This window comes from Bos grunniens, chromosome 4, assembly GCF_055505025.1.
Source record: "Bos grunniens cultivar Pamir isolate PY7600 chromosome 4, Bosgru_T2T1.0, whole genome shotgun sequence".
Lineage (NCBI taxonomy): Eukaryota > Metazoa > Chordata > Mammalia > Artiodactyla > Bovidae > Bos > Bos grunniens.
The window spans coordinates 104,779,633-104,805,314 of NC_141168.1; the positions used below are offsets into that span (position 1 = coordinate 104,779,633).

At 39.7% G+C, this 25,682-nt stretch overlaps 2 protein-coding genes across 4 annotated transcripts in view; one reads left to right on the forward strand and one right to left on the reverse strand.

The window, feature by feature from the left end:
- Window positions 1-25,682, reverse strand: part of MIOS (meiosis regulator for oocyte development) — a 286,003-nt gene that overhangs the window by 101,086 nt on the left and 159,235 nt on the right. The gene's annotated exons all lie outside the window — the stretch shown is intronic.
- Window positions 1-25,682, forward strand: part of COL28A1 (collagen type XXVIII alpha 1 chain) — a 181,701-nt gene that overhangs the window by 36,297 nt on the left and 119,722 nt on the right. For both annotated transcript variants that reach the window (XM_086397682.1, XM_086397683.1), the window contains exons 12-15: window positions 12,053-12,121; window positions 13,562-13,630; window positions 20,296-20,364; window positions 23,135-23,203. In XM_086397682.1, coding sequence (XP_086253808.1) covers window positions 12,053-12,121; window positions 13,562-13,630; window positions 20,296-20,364; window positions 23,135-23,203 — 276 coding nt within the window. The remainder of the gene's footprint in view (window positions 1-12,052; window positions 12,122-13,561; window positions 13,631-20,295; window positions 20,365-23,134; window positions 23,204-25,682) is intronic.

Below are 25,682 nucleotides of genomic sequence, written 5' to 3' on the forward strand. Positions count from 1 at the left end.
ATATATAGAAACAGGACAGTGTTGACATAACCCCTCAAAAGCTTCTTGTACATTCAATGACCTGATACCTTATTTATAATTCCACTTACTCCTGAGTCAGGCATGGAGCTTAATTGTTTTCTCCCCCACAGTTTCAGATATATAAACTTAGAATTTTATGGTTTTTTTTATAATGTCACTATTTTCACTAGAATATATATATATCATAAATGATGATTTGTTGCTGTTGTTTAGTTGTTAAGTCATGTCTGACTCTTTGTGACCCCATGGACTGCAGAATATCAGGCTCCTCTGTCCATGGGATTTCCCAGGCAAGAATACCAGAATGGGTTGCCATTTCATTCTCCAGGGGATCTTGCCAACCTAGGGATTGAACCCGTGTCTCCTGCATTAGCCGGTGGATTCTTTACACTGAGCCACCAGGGAAGCCCCATGAAGATTTAGTAATTTTAAAAATACATTCTGGGACTTCCCTGGGGGATCCAGTGGTTAAGACTCTACACTCCCACTGCAGGGGGTGAAGGTTTGATTCCTGGTCAGGGAAGTAGGATCCCTAATGCCCTGCGGCAAGATCAAAACCAAAAATTCTTAGTTTTGCCTTTATAGTATTAATATTTAAATAATTGTTTTGACTTAAAGTTAGCTTAGTAGCTTTAGTAGATCGACCTACTGAACATCACTAATATTTCAGCTATGGTTTGGAAATAGTTCAAATACCACATATATGAACAACCATGAAGAAGCTGAAACTTTCTCCTTATACTAGAACTTTGGGTAGTTTTATTTCAGCTCTCACACAACTCAAAGGCCTAAAAATACCCTAACGTCATGATATTGCTTTCAACCACTGGAAAATGATGATTTCTAATAGGATATAATTCTTTATAACTTGATGGGAAGGAAATCAGGTGAAACATGTAGACCTCAACAGTTGCCAGCAGAGAATAATTAACCAAACAGAAAATGTTTTTTTAAGTCCACAGATCTCTTAATAACAGAATGACTACATTTTTGGCTTCAAGTAAATAAAGCATTTTAAGTTCAAGGTACTCAAACATGTCAGCTTTTCCAGTTGTCCAAAACCAATAATGGGCCTTCTGGTTCTCCTGGCAGGCTCATACCTTTGAACAAAGTTGTGACTGCTTGGTGCATAGCAGTGTAAAGCGAAGAATCACTTTACAATTTTAATGACAAGTATCTGTCTAATGGATAATCAGAGCCGAGCTGCCAAACTGTGTGACTGTCTTTTTCTTCAGGGATGTCAAACTCTAAATACTATTCCTGTCCGGGCCCGGGAAAGAATCGTTAGTAATCCAGCGATACTTGTTGTGGAAAGGGCTTTGACCCACATGCCTATCTGCCCACCAGGATTCTAAATGAACATATTCACTCATTTGATGTGAGACCACTGATACTGACAACTTCAAGTGGTTGCCAGGACATGTGGTGTGTCAGCCACTGGCTTCAAGATATGATTTTCCTCCCCAAATATCTGACACATATGGTCCTCAGCAGATGAGGCATGCCGCGCGTGCGTATGAATGTGCGCATGAGTGTGCCGAGGCTGCCAAGAGGAAAGCTCTGATGGATCAAGGAAGCCAAGTGCTGCCCGTGTTTCCCTTAAAAGGGTGCTGAGGCTAACCCACATGCCCAGTCAGGTGGGGCACTAATGTGGGACAGATTCAGTTACTGCAGTGTCTTCAGAAGGATGTCAGAGGTTTTTATTTTTTTTTTTTAATTGTATCAGCGTTCTTAATTAATTCAAGTAAGTTGGAATTACCAGCAACATTGCAGCAGGGAAAATCAAGTTTATTCTAAGAGTGAGTTTTTTTAAATTATGCTAAAACCACTAGACCAATCAGGTATGACCTAAATCAAATTCCTTACGATTATACAGTGGAAGTGAGAAATAGATTTAAGGGACTAGATCTGATAGATAGAGTACCTGATGAACTATGGAATGAGGTTTGTGACATTGTAGAGGAGACAGGGATCAAGACCATCCCCATGGAAAAGAAATGCAAAAAAGCAAAATGGCTGCCTGGGGAGGCCTTACAAATAGCCGTGAAAAGAAGCGAAGTGAAAAGCAAAGGAGAAAAGGAAAGATATAAGTATCTGAATGCAGAGTTCCAAAGAATAGCAAGGAGAGATAAGAAAGCCTTCTTCAGCGATCAATGCAAAGAAATAGAGGAAAACAACAGAATGAGAAAGACTAGAGATCTCTTCAAGAAAATTAGAGATACCAAGGGAACATATCATGCAAAGATGGGCTTGATAAAGGACAGAAATGGTATGGACCTAACAGAAGCAGAAGATATTAAGAAGAGATGGCAAGAATACACAGAAGAACTGTACAAAAAAGATCTTCATGACCCAGATAATCACGATGGTGTGATCACTGACCTAGAGCCAGACATCCTGGAATGTGAAGTCAAGTGGGCCTTAGAAAGCATCACTATGAACAAAGGTAGTGGAGGTGATGGAATTCCAGTTGAGCTATTTCAAATCCTGAAAGATGATGCTGTGAAAGTGCTGCACTCAATATGCCAGCAAATTTGGAAAACTCAGCAGTGGCCACAGGACTGGAAAAGGCCAGTTTTCATTCCAATCCCAAAGAAAGGCAATGCCAAAGAATGCTCAAACTACCGCACAATTGCACTCATCTCACATGCTAGTAAAGTCATGCTCAAAATTCTCCAAGCCAGGCTTCAGCAATATGTGAACTGTGAACTTCCAGTTGTTCAAGCTGATTTTAGAAAAGGCAGAGGAACCAGAGACCAAATTGCCAACATCCGCTGGATCAGGAAAAAGCAAGAGAGTTCCAGAAAAACATCTATTTCTGCTTTATTGACTATGCCAAAGCCTTTGACTGTGTGGATCACAATAAACTGTGGAAAATTCTGAAACAGATGGGAATACCAGACCACCTGACCTGCCTCTTGAGAAATTTGTATGCAGGTCAGGAAGCAACAGTTAGAACTGAACACGGAACAACAGACTGGTTCCAAATAGGAAAAGGAACACGTCAAGGCTGTATATTGTCACCCTGCTTATTTAACTTATATGCGGAGTACATCATGAGAAATGCTGGGCTGGAAGAAGCACAAGCTGGAATCAAGATTGCCAGGAGAAATATCAATAACCTCAGATATGCAGATTACACCACCCTTATGGCAGAAAGTGAAGAGGAACTAAAAAGCCTCTTGATGAAAGTGAAAGAGGACAGTGAAAAAGTTGCCTTAAAACTCAACATTCAGAAAACAAAGATCATGGCATCTGGTCCCATCACTTCATGGGGAATAAATGGGGAATCAGTGGAGACAGTGCCAGACTTTATTTTTTTGGGCTCCAAAATCACTGCAGATGGTGACTGCAGCCATGAAATTAAAAGATGCTTACTCCTTGGAAGGAAAGTTATGACCAACCTAGATACCATATTGAAAAGCAGAGACATTACTTTGCCAACAAAGATCCATCTAGTCAAGGGTATGGTTTTTCCTGTGGTCATGTATGGATGTGAGAGTTGGACTGTGAAGAAAGCTGAGTGCCAAAGAATTGATGCTTTTGAACTGTGGTGTTGGAGAAGACTCTTGAGAGTCCCTTGGACTGCAAGGAGATCCAACCAGTGCATTCTGAAATAGATCAGCCCTGGGATTTCTTTGGAAGGAATGATGCTAAAGCTGAAACTCCAGTACTTTGGCCACCTGATGCAAAAAGTTGACTCATTGGAAAAGACTCTGATGCTGGGAGGGATTGGTGGCAGGAGGAGAAGGGGACGACAGAGGATGAGATGGCTGGATGGCATCACTGACTCGATGGACGTGAGTCTGAGTGAACTCCGGGAGTTGGTGATGGACAGGGAGGCCTGGTGTGCTGCGATTCATGGGGTCGCAAAGAGTTGGACACGACTGAGCGACTGAACTGAACTGAACTGAACTGAAAGTACATATACTATTTATCATTTTAACCATTCGTAAGCATACAATTCAGTGGTATCAAATACATTCACAGTATTGTGTAACTGTCATCACTTTACAAAATTTTTTCATCATTTTAATATAAACTGTGTACTCTTTCAACAGTAACTCTTGTCACTTTCCTCTGCCCCCGGTCTCCAAGAGTAAGTTTTTAGGAAACATGTCACACTGTTACGAACCTGTCATCTCTCTGTAAATTGACGTCCTTCTCGGATTTATGGAGAGGGTTCACCCTGAGTAGTTTCTAGCAACTCATTTTGTGCTGGAGGCGTCCTAAGAGTGTCCACCAAATCTGAGATTCTTAAAAGCTCTACTGATGGACTGTGGAGTAGTCCTTCCTTTTAGGGAAAATGACACACATTTCCTTAGATTTTATCGTGTATAATTAAATACGACTTTCCTAACAGATTGAAACATATGAATCATCCTTTTGGTAAGTCAAACATAGTTGAATATTTTCAGTGCCATGTGATTTAACCTAGTAGCAATTAAGAAAAGGAGCTGAGTTACTAAAATCTGCTACAGCACTACAGTTTTCATCACATCCTCCACCGTTTCTTCATTACTATGGGTTTTTTTCTTGTTTGAAAAGCATAAGTAGGTGGGGAATATGGACAGTGGTCTTTTTTCTTATCCAACTAGATATTATTCAAAAAATATTGCAACTGGAGATTTTAAATAATCATGGTCCAAATTCAGTGCAGTTGGTTAACAATTGCTTTATATGTAGAGTTACACTGTGTGATCATAGTATTGCCAAATATAATTTAGATGAACTTTACCACTGATTCAGTGACAGCACTAATCCAAGCCAACTTTATGTGCCTGAAGGGGCATATATGTTAGCTTGTAAAAGTATACTTTCTCTTGGCTTATTTTTATGTTAGATTCTTTGTCTTCATATGATGAATCTTCAACTATGGGGAGATTGTAACTCTGTGACGTGTGTGTTTTTAATACTAAAATAAAGATATAAATTTAGTCTGTAATCAAATGATTTTTTAATTACTTTAAGAATTGAGAAGCCCTAAGAGGCACTTTTGCATGGTGGTTATTAGCACTCGCTCTAAAGCTAGACTGCTGGGGTTCAGATCCAGCCCTATACTGTGTTAGCTCTCTGATCTGGGGAACTTTTCCTCCTCGTGCCTCAGTTTTCTCATCCACGTAATGGGTCAATAGTAGAATTGTTCTGAGTATCACATGAGTTAATACATGAAAAGCACTTAGAACAGCACCTGTTACATAGTAAGTGCCACATGTGTTGGCAATAATTAGGCAGCTAAATATTTTGACAACCTTTTTCATTAATGTAGAACAGAGTTGGCCTGGTACATTTTCTAAAAATAAGCCTCTTATTAAATAACACTTCTCTGAAAGAAAAATTAGGAACTAAAAATAGAGCTTGACTTAACAAGATCTGATAAATGTTAGTTTCCTGTCTCCACCATTCCCCTGCTTTTCATTCCTTTCTAAAAAAGGGCTTTTATTTTTTTCCCAAGCCTTTTAATATAGTAATCACATCATTGAGTTTCAGCTAAGAGTGAATTTTGTGCATGCGTGCATGCTAAGTGCTTGAGTCGTATCCAACTCTTTGTGATCTACTGTAGCCTGCCAGGCTCCTCTGTCCGTGGGATTCTCCAGGCAAGAATACTGGAGTAGGTTGCCATGCCCTCCTCCAGGGCATCTTCCCGACCCAGGGATTGAATCCACATCTCTTACATTTCCTCCATAGCAGGCAGGTTCTTTACCACCAGCGCCACCTGGGAAGCCCATTTTGTGCATACTTGAACCATTTTGCACCTTACAAAACACTCATTCATCATTTCCTTCCACTGGGAAAGTATGAGAATACTTGTCACAAGACTTAAAGTATTAAAGTTGGTGTTATCCATATCTGGGAAATGATGAAAAGAAGTTGCTAAATATCTGTCTAATGTTAAGAGTCCAAGGTATGACTAAATGATCCATAACTGTATTGTTTTAGAAAAGGTAAAGTTCTGTTCTCAAAAAATCCAGTCTTGAACAACCACTCATTATTTATTATTTTAGGGATATGAAAGATACTGACTTTGGTTAGAGCCAGTTCCAGGAATAAGGGGTGCTGGATTTCCAAGCCAAACTTTCCATACAGTGTAACCTTATACCATCTATTGGGGTTTCATTATGACTTCAACTTAAAAAAATGATTAATGGTGTCTGGGTAAGTTTGCAGGAGAAAATGTGATAAGGACTTGATATCACTGTGTAATGTATGCACAGTTGCTCTTAGCTGAAAATCTAAGTAAACCAGTGGGAATGCCAGAGGAACAATTCCAAAGCCCCAACTCCCTCTGCCTAGACCAAGTTCTTGTTTTGTTCACCCCTAGCAGCTGGCACAATACCTGCTCTTTAGTTGCTGTTCAGTAAATGTTTGAGGCCTGGATGGTTGAGTAGTTAATATCAACTAGGCAAACACTGAGAATGGAAAGCTGAGCAAAATCATGACACCCTCCTCACAGTCTATGGGAAGACATATTAACACATGTAAAAATGCAAAGCTGCAACTGTAATGAATGCTCAGAAAAAGGAGAAATGATGCTATCAGTGTCTCTAGAATAGGGATTTCACCTGACCAGAGAGGGCCTCCCTGAAGCCATGCTGCTTAAAGTAATATCTGAGGGATTAATAAAGACTAACTAGGAAAAGAGAGAGGTAACCACATCCCAGATGGAGACAATAGCACACGCAAAGGTCCTGGGGCAGCAGGGAGCATGGCAAGGACAGAGAACTGAACAAAGGCCAAATGCTAGGGTGGCTAGTGAAAAGTTTTGCACACCGCAGCATCACACCATGCAGGGGCTCACAAGCTTTAGAAGGAGCTCTGTCCTTACCCTAAGAGCAGAGGGAAAGGACTTGAAGGGCCTTATTCAGATTACTATTAGAAGATTGCTCTGGCAGCAATGGATGGGTGGGAGAGTAAATTAGAATGTGCTAGAATGGATGCATGTAGAGTATTAACACTGTTGTAATCTGAGCAGGAAATGATATTACTTTGGCGTAGACTAGAGAGGCACACAGAGGTGGGGGATTTGAGAGTTAGGAGAACATTGCTAGGTGCTGATGATGCACTGCATTCTATGGGTAAGAAAGTGAGAGATGTTAAGAATGACTTGTAGGCTCTCACTTGACATATGGAGGGAATGCTGAAAGATGATCAGGTTTGCAAGTAGAAGATTATCACTTTGTCTTTGGAAACAATGAGTTCCTTTTGAAATTCTCTTTTACCTGACTTCTTTTATACTGGCTTTGTCAGCAAACACCGCCCCCCACCGAAGTTTTCTTGACCACTGTCTTCTGCAGATCCCAAGATGCTATCTTCTTTCATTCCCACCTGACTTAAGTGTCGGTGCTCTCCATGGTTCTGACCTGAGCCTCCAGCCTCTTTAATCACTCTAAATCTGTGCTGTTCAGGAAAGGAGAGGTGGGATGAACAGAGAGAGTAGCACTGAAACACATATATTGCCATATATAAAACTGATAGCTGGTAGGAATCTGCTGTATGATGTAGGGAGCTCAAACCCTGTGCTCTGTGAATACCTAGAAGGGTGGGATGAGCTGGGAGGTGGAAGTTTCAAGAGGGAGGGGACACATATATGCCTATGGCTGATTCGTGTTGATGTATGGCAGAAACCAACACAATACTGTAAAGCAAGTATCCTCCAGGCAGGCAGGCTAAGTAACTTCAGTTGTGTCTGACTCTGTGAGACCCTATGGACTATAGTTCTCTGTTCATGGGATTCTCCAGGCAAGAATACTGGAGGGGGGGTGCCATGCTCCCTCCTCCAGGGGATCTTCCTCCAATTAAAAATAAATTAAAAATATAGAGTAGCCACACATGACTTCTGAGCACTTGAAATGTGGCTAGTCCGAACTGAGATGTGCCATAAGTATTAAACACGCATAGGATTTTGAAGACACCACATTAAAAATAATGGAAAATAAAATGATTACTAAGAGTTTTGTATTGCTTATGCTGAAAAGATAACATTTTGGATACACTGGGTTAAGTAAAATCTATTATTACTTTCTGGAAAATTAAAAGTTTTAAATGTGTTTCTTCGTATATTTCTCATGGGCAGTGCGGCTCTGCACAGCGACCCTACCATCACCTTCATTCCTGTCTGCCTGAGCCCACAGAGCTGCTCACTGTGCCCAGAACATTTCACACCATACTCTCTCCTTTTCCTGAAACTTTGTCCCCTTTTTCTACCAGATGAGATATGATTCATACTTTTTTTTTGTTCAGAGCAAACATCTTCACTACTGCATAAAACTTTCCCAATTTCTTAAGGTAGAATTAAACATTTCTGCCTTAGAGTCTCGTGTGCTGTGCTAATACCTTTGTTATAGCTAATTCACATGTTTGTGTTTTGTTTTATATTCATTTATCTCTCCAGCCAGATTGTAAGTGTCTGCAAAGTACAGGTGCAACCTGATTTACGTCTATAATTATGTAAGGAGGTTCTGGGTACCAGGCTGGTGCTCAGTTAAAGTCTAGAGAGCAAAAATTGCTCTACAAATGTTATACAGCCAACCACATGACTGGTTACAACTCAGACATTTTTAAGATGCTATTTAGAATCCTTTCAACAATGCTGCAGGGTAAATATAATGACCCTCATTTTGCATATGGGAATCTTGCAAAAGCTCAAACGGTTTATAAATTAGAGAACCAGAATTCAACTAGACTGACCGAAAGAAAAAGCCATGTTTTTCCCCCTGTGATACCATGCATACTTAAAAATGAATTTAAAAAAGGAGATGATATTCCTACATCATAAAATGGGAAAAAAATACCAATTTCCTAAGATGGTTAGAAGATTAAGTGAGACAATCTATATAAAGTTAGGGCAGTACTACTTGAAAATAGTAGGTTGTATTAAACACTGACTTTCTTCCATCTTGAGGCCCATGGTATCAGTTCAGTTCAGTTGCTCAGTCGTGTCCAACTCTTTGTGATCCCATGGACTGCAGCATGCCAGGCCTCCCTGTCCATCACCAGTTCCCGGAGATTACTCAAATTCATGTCCTTTGAGTCGGTGATGCCATCTAAACATCTCATCCTCTGTCTTCCTTCTCCTCCCTCCCTCAATCTTGCCCAGCATCACGGTCTTTTCCAATGAGTCAGTTCTTCACATCAGGTGGCCAAAGTATTGGAGTTTCAGTTTCAAGCATCAGTCCTTCCAATGAATATTCAGGACTGATTTCCTTTAGGATGGACTGGCTGGACCTCCTTACAGTCAAGAGTCTTCTCCAACACCACAGTTCAAAAGCATCAATTCTTCAGTACTCAGCTTTCTTTATCATCCAACTCTCACATCCATACATGACTACTGGAAAAACCATAGCTTTGACTAGATGGACCTATGTTGGTAAAGTAATGTCTCTGCTTTTTAACCAACCTATGCTGTCTAGGTTGGTTATAACTTTTCTTCCAAGGAGCAAGCGTCTTTAATTTCATGGCTGCAGTCACCATCTGCAGTGATTTTGGAGCCCCCCAAAATAAAGTTTATCACTGCTTCTATTGTTTCCCCATCTATTTGCCATGAAGTGATGGGACCAGATGCCATGATCTTAGTTTTATGAATGTTGAGTTTTAAGCCAACTTTTTCACTGTCCTCTTTCACTTTCATCAAGAGGCTCTTTAGTTCTTTGCTTTCTGCAATAATTGTGGTGTCATCTGCATATCTGAGGTTATTGATATTTCTCTTGGCAATCTTGATTCCAGCTTGTGCTTCATCCAGCACGGCATATCACATGATGTACTCTGCATAGAAGTTAAATAAGCAGGGTGACAATATACAGCTTTGACTGTACTCCTTTTCCTATTTGGAACCAGTCTGTTGTTCCATGTCCAGTTCTAACTGTTGCTTCTTGACCTGCATACAGATTTCTCAGGAGGCAGGTCAGGTAGTCTGGAATTCCCATCTCTTTAAGAATTTTCCACAGTTTGTTGGGATCCACATGGGGATCACAGGCTTTGGTCAAAGGCTTTGGCATAGTCAAGAAAGCAAAAGCGGATGTTTTTTTGGAACTCTCTTGCTTTTTCAATGATCCACTGGATGTTGGCAATTTGATCTCTGGTTCCTCTGCCTTTTCTAAATCCAGCTTGAACATCTGGAAGTTCACAGTTCACGTACTGTTGAAGCCTGGACTGGAGAATTTTGAGCATTACTTTACTAGCGTGTAAGATGAGTGCAATTGTGTGGTAGTTTGAGCATTCTTTGGCATTGCCTTATTTTGTGTTTGGAACAAAACTGACCTTTTCCAGTCTTGTGGCCACTGCTGAGTTTTCCAAATTTGCTGACATATTGAGTGTAGCACTTTCACAGCATCATCTTTTAGGATTTGAAATAGCTCAGCTGGAATTCCATCATCTCCACTAGCTTTGTAGTGATGCTTCCTAAGGTCCACTTGACTTCGCGTTCCAGGATGTCTGGTTCTAGGTGACCTGCATACACCATGGTGGTGTATCTGGGTAATGAAGATCTTTTTTGTACAGTTCTTCTGTGTATTCTTGCAACCTCTTCTTAATATCTTCAGCTTATGTTGACAGCAAGATGAAGTATTGTGAATTCTGAGTATCAGTTGACTACCTTGTTTCTTGCAGCTGGCATAAAATTTTAAATTGATCTCATGAAATGTCTAGGAGTCAGATTTTCATAAGCAATCACAGATCTCCCCACTGTGCTCTCTGTTGCTCTCTGCCTGGCATCTGAACATATGAACTCCCTGAGCGTGAGAATAAGACTTCATAATTAAACTCATGCTGGTGTCAATAAAAAAAAACACATTATTTTGTTAAACAGAAGAAATCAGCATTATAAAAAAGAAATGGCAATCCACAGCCACTCTCCTTTTCTCTGGCAACATGACAGGACCAGAAGCCTGAAAGACCCAAAGACCCATATCCCTGTGGGTGATACTGAGGTGTGAGTTTGTGCAGGCCAGATAATCCCTCTGGGACTCTGTTTCCTCACTGGTGAAACGCAGGAGTTTGAGTGCCGTGGTCACGTTCAGTTGTATAACACCCAAGCTCCATGATGGGCCTGCCACCTCGTAGACCGTATTAACTGAACTGCTTCTGCTATCTAGTAACAAATATCCTGACTAACAGCAGCTCAAATCGTAAGAATGCTTCTGGTTGAGTGAACCGAGTGTTTGAAGGTGGGTAGTCAGGACCGGATCAGGAGCTCAGAGAGGCTGTCCAGGAGCCAGGCTCTTCTAAACTTTTTCTGCCTCACCCTCATCAACCATTGGCATTCATCTGGGAGATTGGTGCCTCATGGTTATAAGACAAGCTATTACCTCTCCAAGGAACAAAAGAAGGAGAAGCAAAATTTCCCTTTGCATCCCATAAGGTCCCCACATCTCATTTCTCAGAACTGAGCCACAGGATTAATGCAGACTCATCAGTGGCAATGAGAAAGAAGACTCTCCCCTTAATTTAGACTGATTATCATTCATCTTACACCTCCGAGGGTGAAGAATACCTGCCCACTGACCTGAACAGATCAGATTCATAACAACAGGGAAGAGAGAAGGGAGAGGATGATCATTGGGTAGGAAACAAATGTGTCTGCCAGAAGCACTTAATAAAGATGTTCCAAACGAATGAGGGCCAAATTATGACTTTTCATGGATCCTAAAAACTTCTGCAATTCTGGGGATTTTCCTCCATAAAAATGTTTAAAATTACAGATTTCAAATGAGTTGGTATGAAGAAAATGTGGTCCAGACTAGATTCACTACTATAATCAATATTAAGTTTTTTTTTAAAAATTCTGATTTTAAGAATTTAAATGGAGACTTTTTCACGAACCCTAGAATCTGGGTCTACTGTGCCTCATGGCTAATTCCAACCTGGGTCTGTGCTGTCTGTCCAACTGGATGGTAAACACGTGAGGGTGGAGACCGTGAGACTGAGTGTTAGGCTGTATTGATGCCCTCAAGCCCCTGTCACAGCACTGTACATCTAAGAACTGCCCAACAAATATGCTGGAGTTGACCTAACATCTCACTGTTTCTTCCTCCAGGGTGAACCTGGCCCCCCTGGTCCCTATGGTCCTCCAGGAGCCCCTGGTATTGGACAGCAAGGTGTTAAGGTAACGATACTTGTCTTTCTGCCCACTGATGATTTCTGAATTTACTGTAAGGCTGGGAGGACTGTGACTTGTGCTCAGTCTTACCCTCAGAGACACAAGGAGTCTGCCTGAGGATGAGTTACTACAGTCTGGATGCTTGGACACTCACAATGCCCTAGTTGGGGCCAATTACCCCAAGAATAATCTATGTATTTTTTGATTGTTTGGAATGAAAATTACTCTTGGCTCCAAATACTCACCCTCACACCAATGTACATCTGGTTCTATTGAGTTTTCATGGACTGTAAATGTTATCACGCAAAAATGTCATTAGGATGTGAAATACCTTAACACATCAGCTATCATCTGCTCACATCAAATAAGCATAGAGGGGCAGAAGTCGGAAGAACCCTGACAGTGAATAAGTAAATGCTGACAGGTTTGTTGGAAACTAGGAAGGGCTGAATCTTCCCAATCCAAGGATTGAATCCATGTCTCTTACGTTTCCTGCATTGGCAGGTGGGTTCTTTACCACTAGCACCAACTGGGAAAGGACTGGAACACCCACCACTCTGGGGTGCTCTGCATCATGCAGGATGTACTAGAGCAAAAGTGCTTATTTTAAATGGCTTTTCTATGTCATTGGGACAATAAGACTTCAACGTGGGGCTAAAACAGAGAGCAGTACAAAAAAGTGCGCTTCGAATGTAACCAGGTGTCCCCATGGATGGCATTTAGGCAATAAGCACATTGAGACTCCGGGGAATGTGGAGTTTATATTGGCAGTGTTACTGGAGAAGGGTTCTGAACGAGATGAAAGGTGAAACACGAATGGCGAGGTGACATGGAACAGGACAGGGTGGGGAGGGGAGGGGATGGGAAGCATCCCAGGACAGAGGCGGGGGCCAGGGAACAGCACAAGCATTGTCTGTTGGTCTTCTCAGTAATCAGAGCGAGTTGCACACAGTTTGTTCTGCCAACTGCTAATCATTTCTGAAAACTAAAATTGCATTTAGATAGGAAGGAATGAGGAATATTTGGGGGTAATTTGTTCACTTAAATTCAAGGTGTATTTCAGGCTTTGTTGTTTAGTCACTGAGTTGTGTCCGACTCTGCGACCCCATGGATAGCCCACCAGGCTCTTCTGTCCATGGGATTTTCCAGGCAAGAATATTGGAGTGGGTTGCCATTTCCTTCTCCAGGGGATCTTCCCGACTCAGGGATCTAACCCATGTCTCCTGCATTGGCAGGTGGATTCTTTACCTCTGTAAAGGGTAAGGAAAGGGTAAGGAAAGGAAGCCCTTTCCTCCTTTAGATTTTTTGTTTGTTTTTAATCTTTAGGAATTTGAAAACTTTGACATTTTTGCTATCTATCTTTGTTGAAATCTCCAGAGTACTTTGTGCTATGTGTGTTCTTTATTTAAAAACTCAAGCTTGCATTCAATTATTTCTTCCTCGTAGGGGCAAAGAGGCCAGGAAGGAAGAACTGGGCCTCCAGGACCTACTGGTGTTGGTGAACCGGGCCAGACAGTGAGTAGCAAAAAATTCTAGGTGGAATTAAAAGGATAAATTCTTATGTGCTCCTTTGGGTTAGACTATGGTTAAACTAAGCTATCTTTATCTTTTTGAACAACAAAAGTCAATAAATATATAAAGGTCAGATCCAGGCATTAGTCTTCATACTACTTGAAAAAGGGATAATTATATTTATAGGATATGTACATAGGCTCTCTCTTAGTATAATCTCTTATGAAATTAATCAGCTTGTCCATGAAGAAAAGCGTTCTCATATGTCAGATTTTCCTAGGAGATAGGAGATCTAGGTTCAGACTTAATATCTATAATTTGTAATTGACTTTCCTATAATCATGAGAAAAATCACTGAGTATAATCCCCCAATACTGAGTATACTCTAAAGTTAGAATTGATAATGGTAGACAGGTAATACTGTGCAATTTGCAGCTTCTACCTTAGGTAGCTTTGATATTCACTGTTGTTGGAAAGGAAAAAATTTTCTATCAAAAGAGAGCTGGAGAGAAAATGAATAAAACATGACTTCTGGAATAAGGTTTTAAACTTTTCAAGTAATCATTATCCTTCTAGAAAAGAATAGTAGCTCGAATAAAAACAACCGACTGAATAGTTGGTCTCTCAATTGGGTTTTGTAGTTCCTCACATGTAAATATTAAGACAAATGCGTGCTTCCTTGCTATACTCTGGGAATGAAATGGCAGCATGTTATTTGAGGGTTAGACTTTTCACCAATGTCTGAATACACAGATTCAAAAAAAACAGAACATCATATAGCGGGAAAATATACTGGCTTAATTATCTGCTGTTCCCACTAAGTAGATAGGACTCTTAAAACTTAACTACTGAGAGAGAGTGTGAGTTCTCTGCAGACACTGCTCATTCTACACTAGAGCAGACTGGAAACCTAGAAAAGCAAAGTGACATCGGCTAGAAGGACGCAGGCCCAGACATGCTGCCATGAGTAGAGGGAGTACAGCAGAGGATTTGGGACGTTTTCGACAGAAATGAAAAAACCTTCTCACAATGTTCTGAATAAGTAGGAATAAAAATGAGTTTCGTGTTTCAATGTCAAATCTTTATGAGCTGTCCAAAAGAAACCTAGGTTTTTGAAACAAACGTAAGACTTCTTTTCCTTCCATATACCTACTTTTAAAAAATTAATTTATTTTTAACTGAAGGATAATTGATTTACAGTATTGTGTTGGTTTCTACCAAACATCAACATGAATCAGCCATAGGCTTACCACCTACTTTTAACTTAATAAACAGCTCTGCCTTGCTGTGCTGAATCCTAAAAGAGACTGCATGGCTAACCAAGGGACAATATGTGACCATATATGTTGAATTATTCATCATGAACTGGGTGTTATATAAGACGTCTAGGCTATATGCAGTAGAAGTCCAGCATCAATTCTTAAAGATACAAATGGTTTCATGAGTAATTGACTTGGAGACTCTGATGGCATCTTCTCCATTGTTGCTCTTCCCACGAGCCACACCTATAGCCCCATATGAACAGACAAAAGGAGAACAAAACTGAGCGTGTTAGGCCGGCCTAGCTGGAAGTAGACTCCTGTTCTCTTCATGAGCACAGAGTATGAAAATATTTGTGTCCTAGGTGAATGCTCACCAAACCACATCCATTTTAAAGACGGTTCTAAATAAGCAAATAGACGGAACGTCACTCAATCTCATTTCCTAGCTCTACTACCATCCACTGAGTTACTTAGTGGCTGGGATGGAGACTATACACAGGAGCGACATCAACTTCCTTTGAACAAAGCTAACTTGGATGTTGCCACTGCTGACTATGCCCAATCTGCAAACGGTACATGGAAGCCTGATGCCACCTTTCTCTGGACAGAGCCAGTTATATTTCTGATAGTATGCTGACTACCACAAAACTCCTTCATAATGGAGGGGGCCATGATGATGGCCATAATTGGTGAGGGGTGGGGGCAAGCAATTAATTAATAATCAAGAGAGGATTTGCCATTACTATCTACCATTGAAGGTCTTACTATCTCCATAGATTTACTATGATGCAAACACATATGGATATATTTTCATTTATATTGCTTCAAATTCATGAGTTTCATATCTCTGAGAAATCAGCAATTTTGCAAGGTATTAGTTATGATCTCTTCAGATATTTTCTTTTTTACATTATTTATTTAAGAACTCTATTGTTTAGTTGCATTTTGGGGTGGTTTCCTAAAACCTAACATAATGCACAAATGTATTTTTCTCTACTTAGAAAATGTCCTTAAATCATCCCTTGTGTTTTTAACTTAATAAGTATTTTAAAAAATTCTTGAAGCTATTTTTAAAAATCTACCTCTTTTTATTAATATATTTTTGCTATACTGTCCTCTTCGCTTCTTGTATTTTTATTCTTAAGACCATTAATCATTTAAAGTCTACCTTCCCTTTTTTTGGTATCTATTGGTTCACTTTTACTCACTGAGAATTAATTTCTTGTATGTTTTTTACCCTGGCATCTGAATTTATTGTCAGCCAGGTTTAACTGTGAAATCCCAAGTGTTCTATGTTGGAGCATATTTGAGAGAAATGTGCATTTATTTGCATCTCTTATGTATTCCAGGCACATACTTGATGTTAATGCCTTGACTAAGGGGTCCCAGGACCACCAACGTGGTGTCGCTTGAAACTACAACCCATACACAGCACAGGACCCGGTTAGGAGTTGTCAGGTCCACTTAGAGCCCAAGTGAAGTAGACACGGTTCTTGTCCTTCATAACACTGTGTTGATGGGAGCACTGTGATCTACCCTGCCCTTTCATTGGAGATATATAACTTAGAAGGTCCTAGTTTTATGGGAGGATTTCAGTTCTAATTTCCTGCTCATCTTCCACTGAGTGGGCCTAAGTCATTGTTCCCACTTCTTCCTCTTAGATTCCTGGACTTTGCCCTAGGACACAACCACACTTTTCACCCAGAACAGTCACAGTGTTAGCTTATGGGCATACCTCTAGTGTTCAGCTCTCTTTCTGTTTTGAAACCCTGTAACTTCCTTTAATTATTGATTTTTGGGGGGCCTTCATTTTAAAGAAAAATTTGTATTATTTGCTTTTCTCTTTGTAGCTAGAGGGTTTTCACGGTATTGGCAGAACATGAAATTCTTGTTTGTTTTCTTGTTATCTAAGCCACAATTACACAAATTAGAGTGACACTGTGTAGTCTGTGAAATAATTGGGAACTAAAACCATAACAAAGAGGGGATAAATCTCAAGAAATGTATGAAAATACTGTCCCAAAATATCATAATAAAAATCAATAATGAGTTTTTGAATTATTTCAAAGTAACATAAAGGCTTATCTTAGGACTGACAAAGCTTCTGCTGAAAGTTGTTTACATTTGTTTCTTTGCCTGAATCATTTCAAGTGGTTTCTAGTTTAGTACTAACTACTCTTTTTATACGATAGTAATATAAATCTGATCAAATGAATTAATATTCCAGCTCCTTGACTGAACTATGAACTGACAGCTACCATCTTTAATTATATGATTATCACTAGTTGTGTGTTGGTCTGTCAGATGGCTGATTAAAGAATAATAAATTGGTTCAACACTCATAGGGTGCTGTGTTTGGTTTTTTGGGAGCACTTTCAGTAAGAAAAATCCCCTGAAGTAAAACTAATTATTTTGAAGTTAAAAATAAATTTCACTGAATACTAAGGATAATTTTTAATATTATTTAGCATATTTATATTTAATGCCTACAACATATATTGAAACCACTTTAATTGCGTATCCATGCTGCTGCTGCTAAGCCGCTTCAGTCGTGTCCGACTCTGTGCGACCCCATAGACGGCAGCCCACCAGGCTCCCCCTTCCCTGGGATTCTCCAGGCAAGAACACTAGAGTGGGTTGCCATTTCCTTCTCCAATGCATCAAAGTGAAAAGTGAAAATGAAGTCACTCAGTTCTGTCCGACTCTTAGCGACCCCATGGACTGCAGCCTACCAGGCTCCTCCGCCCATGGGATTTTCCAGGCAAGAGTACTGGAGTGGGTTGCCATTGCCTTCTCCGATTATCCACACTATTGAGATTATTAAGGAAGATAATGATAATAGACAATTATATTTTATCTTGTTAATGTCTCATATAAAGCATTTCTGGTCAGACTTTGTTAATTGATAATTAGTCTCTTCCACTAGATATGTTTTAATTAAAGGTGTTCATTAGAAGCCAAATAAGAATGTCAGAGTTATAACTAGATCTGATAGCCTTTGAAAAAGATACTTTTTTACTGAGCATTTTTGTCTTTTAAAAAATAATCTGTTGGTACCATCTTAATAAATTGAAAGTATAGTTCATCTAACCCAAGTACCTGCTCTTTCTTTTCTCTGGTTAGCAGTCATCATTCACCTTGACTGTTTAACTAGAAAACTTGAGAATATACTGATGGTGCAGAATATTATGCTGACAGTTTCCAGGTTTCCAGTAATTGAACCTTGAATCACTGTTTTTTTCAATGCCCCTAAGTGATTGTTCACAAGCATTAACTCTCTGTTCTCAGCAGCTTGGAAAATGGGGCTCCTCAAAGTCTTCATGATTTTCATTTTCACCTTGGCTACTGTCTTCCAGAAATGCAGACGTGGAAGCAAGCGTCAGTGCCTGCTCTATGTGGCATGCATCTCCACACTGCTTAACATAGGCCATACTCTGAGACTACTTAATTTGTAAAAACTTCATGAAAGGACTTTCTTAGCAATTGAAGGATCCAGGGAAAACAATTTTGATAGTGATAGCAAGCAGATATTTATTGAGTGCTTAATATGTAAGAGCTTTACATCTCTCTGATCTAGTCCTTATATTAATATGTGTGGTTGAGGTAGATACTATTGTTACCACTATTCTGATGAGAATGCTGAACTTAGAGAGATGGAATTATTTAAGATCACACTGTTGATATGTAGCAAGAGGTGGCTTGAACATCAGTCCAAATGACTCCCAAACCTGCTTTTAGTTTATTATGCAAGACTGTAAACTCTATGAGACAAGGAGTGGGGCTGTCTGCTGTTTTCAGACGCTAGCACAGTGACTTGCACCTACCAGGCATTTGGTAAACATTCGTTGAATGAATGGGAAAAAAATTTGAATGAGCTGGAAAAAGACTCCTTTGCATTCCATGAAAATTGGGTTATTTTCATTTGAGGAAGAGGAATAACCTGTTAATATTTTTTTATACAGTGTGTAATATTAGCTAGGGCTTCTCTGTCTAGTTTGCAATCTAATTTTCACACCATATTTCTTTTTCTCCTAGTTAATTGCTCTAACATTAGATTACTCTGTCATGGATATTAGGACTTTGATTAAGCCCTTAGATGGTTAAAAGCTAGTTTTCCCATAAGTACAGCAATTTAAATTGAGTTAAATGCTAGTTTTTTACTTTAATTAAAGCCTTTACTAAATTGGCTATGCATAAATACTAAAGAAGGCTGTCTTTTATAAGATACGATTTTAAGGAAAGCCCCAAAAAATTAGATATGGGGTACAATTAGTTTTCTCTCTCACAAATCTGTAGTTGTGATTGGCCACTGATGTGCATAATGCTGGATCCTAGTTCAGCTCCAAGGCTTGAGTAGAAAACATCTCTTAAATCACCCTAGATTACTGTAGACTGAGCCCCAAGATCACTCAGAGTGTCTACAGGGGGGAACCTCCTTTGGGGCTCTGGGCAACTCCGTCTTGTACCATCATAGATTTACTTCCCTGCCAAGAGAGTCCTAATTATCTTTCTATGTCTACTAGAGGAAAAGCTCCAGTTCATGCATCTGCCATTCTTGTTATTAGTCTCCTTTCTACTTTTTTTTTTTTTGCCTTCTGGTCAAGAAGAAAGAGAGAACAAATTTATAATCTTTTAAAATTCCTGGTTTAAGTGAATATTTTGTTGTTGTCTTTTTCAACTAGCATCTGCCCGTTCATCCGTTTCAAACCCTGAGACTGCACTGTTTTCTTTCCTTATGTGAGAAGTCCTCACCTTACTGAGTGCCTTTCTGAGCAAGAGTCACACGGACTTAATTTTAATCATTGAGATCAAAAGTCTTGTTATCTCTTAAAAGATTCTATCAAGATTTCTATTTGCACATAAACCTCCAGGGGATTCAACAAGTTCCAGAAAGAATTCAAGTCTGAATCCAAATTTATCAGGATGGAAATTAAAACAGCATGTAAACAGAATTCAGTGCTTTAAAACAGCTGTGTGGTGATTCCTTCCCCTGGTGCCTAATTAAATTATTTCATCACTTTGCATCCTTTTTTGGGCCACACAGTCCTAGATTTTTAGCCTTTCCTCATAGGATTGATTTCCTCATCCTTATTCTGAAGCATCACTTCACTTCCATTTTCTGCCAATTTGAGAACATCAGAATGGAACATCTTATGCTAATCAAATAGAACAAGTATTTAATACAATGAGAATATTATTCTTCACAACCATATGATTCTACTTATCAGCATGGTATGTACTAGGAGGATCGAGTCTCACTAATCATGTGAATAGGACTATATCATTGCATGCCCCTGTGAACTGAAATGTGACCATTATCTTTCTTCCTCTCTCCTCCCTGCCCTCTCCTCTCTCCTATTTTCTCTGTCTCTCCTTTTGCTCCTCACTCTCTTGTATCCTAACCAGGGTCCCCGCGGGCCTGAGGGACCACCAGGAGAGAGAGGCTTACCAGGAGAAGGACTTCCAGGGCCAAAGGTAACAGCACCTTCTACATGGAGGAGAAATGCCTCTATTGCATGATCATGAATTATAAATTCAAAAACGGTGTCCTAGCCAACTATCCCAGGTCAAGTATTTTCCTGATCATCTTCACCCTATTAAGTGAATTTGTATGTAAATTTTCCCTTAACATGAAGCTATAGTGACATTTGCAATTATAAACAAGTAATTGCAAGGCTGCTGCTTCATACAGTTACTGCATATGAAATTAGAAAATCTCTTAAAGTCATTCATAGTCATTAAAACCACAGGGATAAATAGCATCTTTATGCCCAGAAATTAAGTTATTGAGCATAGCTATACACCAAGTTTTGGAGAAGGAAATGGCAACCCACTCCAGTATTCTTGCCTGGAGAATTCCATGGACAGAGGAGCCTGGTGGGCTGTGGTCCATGGGGTCTCAAAGAGTCGGACACGACTGAGCGACTAACACACACACGACATACCAAGTTTTACCCACAACTTTGTTCTGTGAAACAGACAAGAAACAATCTAATAAACCAATTTATCACACTATTGCCATTAATATAAGAAAGGTAACGTGGGTGGATGGAGGGAATCGAATTTGCCTTACTACCAGAAGGAGCAAAATGTTACGCAAGAACTACCTCTCACCTGGCAACTGAGGTGTTAACTGTTTGCACCGCCTCCCACATGTAATTCTTGTAGCTCAAGTTCCTCTAGACCAGGGCTTGCAAACTTTCTGTAAAGAACCAGACAGTAACTATTTCAGACTTTGTGAGCCATGTGCTTTCTGTTGCAACCACTTAGCTTCTGTTGCTAAAGCATGAAGGCAACCCTAAACAATGGGTGATCTTGGCTGTGCTTCAGTAAAGCTGTATCTACAAAAAAGCATGCAGTGGGCTGGGGTTGGACAATGGGTTGCTGATCCCTGGTCTAGACTCTTTACCCATAATATATGGCTCACTTGCTAAAGGCCACACAGGAAATGATTTTCTGAGACCCTTTGTGCAGCAACAACAGAATTTCAGGGTAGGTAAGGTCCCTGGGTTGGGAAGATCCCCCGGAGAAGGGAACGGCTACCCACTCCAGTACTCTGGCCTGGAGAATTCCATACAATCCATGGGGGTCGCAAAGAGTCGGACACGGCTGGGCAACTTTCAATAGACTGAAAGTGAACTTTCACAAGGATAAATTGGGGGTCCTCTTTCCTCCTTTCCTAAAATGTTTCCCCCAGACATACAAGCATGCACACACACTACCCCGAGAAGCGTGTGCTGTTTTCTAAGTGTTTAAGACCTTCCACTTCATTCAGTCGAGTCACTGAGATCTGACCTTCTCAGTACGGTCTTACACTCTAAAATTGCTTCTCATTTTCAGCCTCTTCCACCATGATCAATATTCAATTATCTATGAGAAACCTAAATCTCCACTGAAGGGAAATCAGTTAGCTAAAACAAATATATCACACGAAGTTGTGAGTGACTGCTGGGCTGAATTTTAAAAGAAGCCCTTGTTAACCAACACATTTTAATTTGTTATAGTAAATAGAAATAATATGTTGGAAAAGGGGATATTACTAATACCCTCGCCTAATCAAAATATCATCACAAGAAGGCAGAGGTCAGCAATTTGGCACCACATTTCAGAAAGTTTTATCATACATAATTTAATTTTTTTGGCACACAGTAAATTTCTAATTATGTATAGCCCAAACAACCTGGAAAATTCAAACAGCCAGAATTATTTCTCCTTATAATCTGTGGGGTTTAAAGAAATAAATAAATGAGAACAGAGTAAATAAAACACTGAGAAGCATATTTCAGGGCACGTTTTACTGGCAGTTTCAACGGCATGGTATAATGTTACATTCCTTCATAATAACCCATAGCACTGCATTGCCCTCTGACTCATCAAAGAAAGAACTCTTTATATTCAGTGTTGTTTTAGGATTGACTGTACACAGATGTACTTTGTGGTAACAATCAGAACCCATTAGACAGAATTCTTCACTCCTCAACTAGCAAGACCAATGGGAGTTCTCTGTATGTACTTCGTGGGGCTACTTTGCAATGACATGGGGCTTAAGTGAATAAATAATGACTACAGAAAGACATAAAGGTATATTTTCCTAGGTTTCCTGCAAATGTTCTTTGATTTTACTCTTGGTTCAAATGAATTTATGAAATGTGTGCTATTTCTGATCACTTCTGTGGTTTGTTTTTCATACAAATGACAAAGTGTTACGACTGCATTGACATGACATCACAACCAGAGTGATTCACGTAGGCCATGTGGCTCTAGAAGCAGACCCCCAAAGATTTTCCACAAATTCTTTTAAAACTAAGTTTTCAATAAATGTTTATAAATTTTGGTATAAAACACTTAATAAATAATTCCATCTTAGCAAATGTTATTTCACATACTGAGAGACAGATTTTCATTATGTAATGGATACAGTTACAGAAATGGTAAAGAAACAGAAGACTGATTCAGTTGGTTGTAATACATGATTGATTAGATCTCCCACTTTCAGATATTTCTGATTATATTAGGAATGGGGCTCTTTTCCCACTTCAGTGATGCTGTGTAAATTTTCTGCTTGAACAGATTCTTTTATATTTATGAAATGTTAATGCTATTTTTTTTTTTTTTCAGTTTACAAATCTTGGAGTTAGAATTACCCATTTGTAGTTAGCAGTGAATTTTGATGGTTTGAATGCTTTACCTGTTTTAAAATCCTGAATTTTATTACTGCATTGATAGCTCTCCCATATACTTTCAGGGTGAAAAAGGTTCTCAAGGAGCAATTGGCCCACAAGGAGAAGCGGGCCCATCAATAAAAGGGGACAAGGTATTGCATATAGGGTGGATAACAGAAAATATGCCAATAAAATGACTTTTTATTGTTCCTTATGTATGTATATTTATGAACTATGTACAACCTGACAACCATACCACACAGGTATCCAGTTAACTACAAACGTTTTAAAGACAGGTAGGAAGGGAAAGCTGCCAGAGAAGGAAGGGATATAAGAAACGTGCGAAAACACAGACAGCAATTAGTTTGGAGTCCTACATATACGTCAATATCTAAACACATCATTGTATTAGAATAACAATTGACATGGATGATTATCTTGGGTGTTGTATTTCTACTCGAATTACTTATTTCTTCTGTTTACTATTTACTGGTAGCTGTCTCTTCTGGGTATCTGTATTTAAGTAGCAGAGACAGTAGTAAATGTTGAACTATACAAATTTCAGACATCATACAATTCTTGGTTCAAATAGTTGAGCTCTGGTGGTGTAACTCCAGTTCCAAATACACAAAAATACGTAAGATGCTCTTTCATTCTTTGGAGTAGTGACTACTGAGTACAACGTAAATGCTGTGTTATAAGTTCAGTAAATTAACTTTTCCAGGTATTGACATGGTCTTTGTGGTTTCACATCTGGAGCTCATGCAAAGAAGACACTGAAATATCAGGACAGTGTCACCTAGTAACTGCAACGCTTTTATCTGATTTTCATTCCCTTTCCCTTCTCCTTTCTTCTTTCCCTACTCTTTTATATTCTGGGATTCAAGTGATTAGATAAACACTTCTGTGATAAGGACTCTCAAAAATACACTATTTTACAGAACAAGGAAGTAGCTTTACTACAGATATTTGAATGTAATGTAATTCCCCAAAGAGGTCTGTTATATGAGTTGTTGAACATTTGCAGAACAGTGATTATGAGTTGGGTTCGGAGTTGGAGGGAGAGGACTTGAATCTATCAGCTGTGTGACTGGGAGTTGAAAATAGTAAAATGTTAGTTGCTCATGTCTGACTCCTTGTGACCCCAGAGACTGCAGCCAGGCTCCTCTGTCTATGGACTTCTCCAGGCAAGAATACTGCAGTGGGTAGCCATTTCCTTCTCCAGGGGGGTCTTCCCAACTTAACCTCATCTGGAAAATGGGGGTGCTTACTTTCAGAGGGTTTCTGTGAGGATTAAATGAGATAAAGCATGAAAAGCATTTGGCACAATGAATGCCTCATGATAAGCAATCAAGTTCTGAATCAGAATAACCCAGCTTTGAATTAAAACTCGAGTCCATTACCTGTTTCCTTCTATGGACATTTATTTAGACTAGGGCTTGACACAAAGTGAACCACTAAGAAGCATATGCCAGGGCCTGTCTTCATGACAGGTTCAGGTTTTTAATATTATATAAATTATGATCTAATCATGTGCTTTTGTTCACAAAAGCATATTTATTTAGCCCAGGCATTGGCAAACTATAGGGTGGGCTGCCTGTTTTTGTAAATAAAGTATTCAGCAGACACACCTATTCATTTAACTACTGTCTGGCTGCTTTTGTACTACTGAAGCAGCATTCACTGGTTTTGCAAGAGACCTTATTATGACTCTCAAGCATAAAATATTTACTATCCAACTGTTCAAGAAAAAGTTTGCAGATCCTGATGTAGTCTAAATGCAGTTGACATTAAAATAAGTGTATTGGGCTTCCCTGGTGGCTCAGTGGTAAAGAATCCACCTGTCAATGTGGGAGACACAGGTTTGATTCCTGATCTGGGAAGATCCCATATGCTGCAGAGCAGCTAAGCCCGTGTGCCACAACTATTGAGCCTGTGCTCTAGAGCCCGGGAACCGCAACCACAAGAGAAGCCACTGCAGTGAGATGCCATGCACTGCAACGAAGAGCAGCCCCTGCTTGCGGCAATAGAGAAAACACATACAAAGCAATGAAGACCCAGCACAAATATAAATAAATAAATAAAGCATATTTATCCATGTTGCCTAGTCCAGTGGTCAACTCTTGGTTGTCAATTTACTTGGCCTATCAGTAGCATCATCTGCTAGGATCCTCACCTTCTTGAAAGAATATCTTCACCTGATCCCTCTGGCTGTATACTTTTCGGTCTCCACTGCTGGTTTTTCATCTCTCTGACCTCTAATACTTGGAGCACCCAAAGGGCTCAGTCCTTGAACCTTCTCTCTTCTCTTTCTACTTGAAAACTCACCCAGTCTTGACTTCAAATACCATCTATATCGTGAGAGCTCCCAAATTGACATCACCAGCTCACACCCCTCTCAGCTACTTGATATCTCTGCCTGAATGTTTATTTTAGGTATCTCAAACTTAACACGTCCCAAACTGAGCTACTGGTATTACACCCTTCCCCAGCCTTGCTTCATCTCAGTCTTTTCCCTCTCAATAAGTGACAAGTATGCTTTCCCAAGTATGTTATCTGGTCCCATCACTTCATGGGAAATAGATGGGGAAACAGTGAGAGACTTTATTTTGGGGGGCTCCAAAATCACTG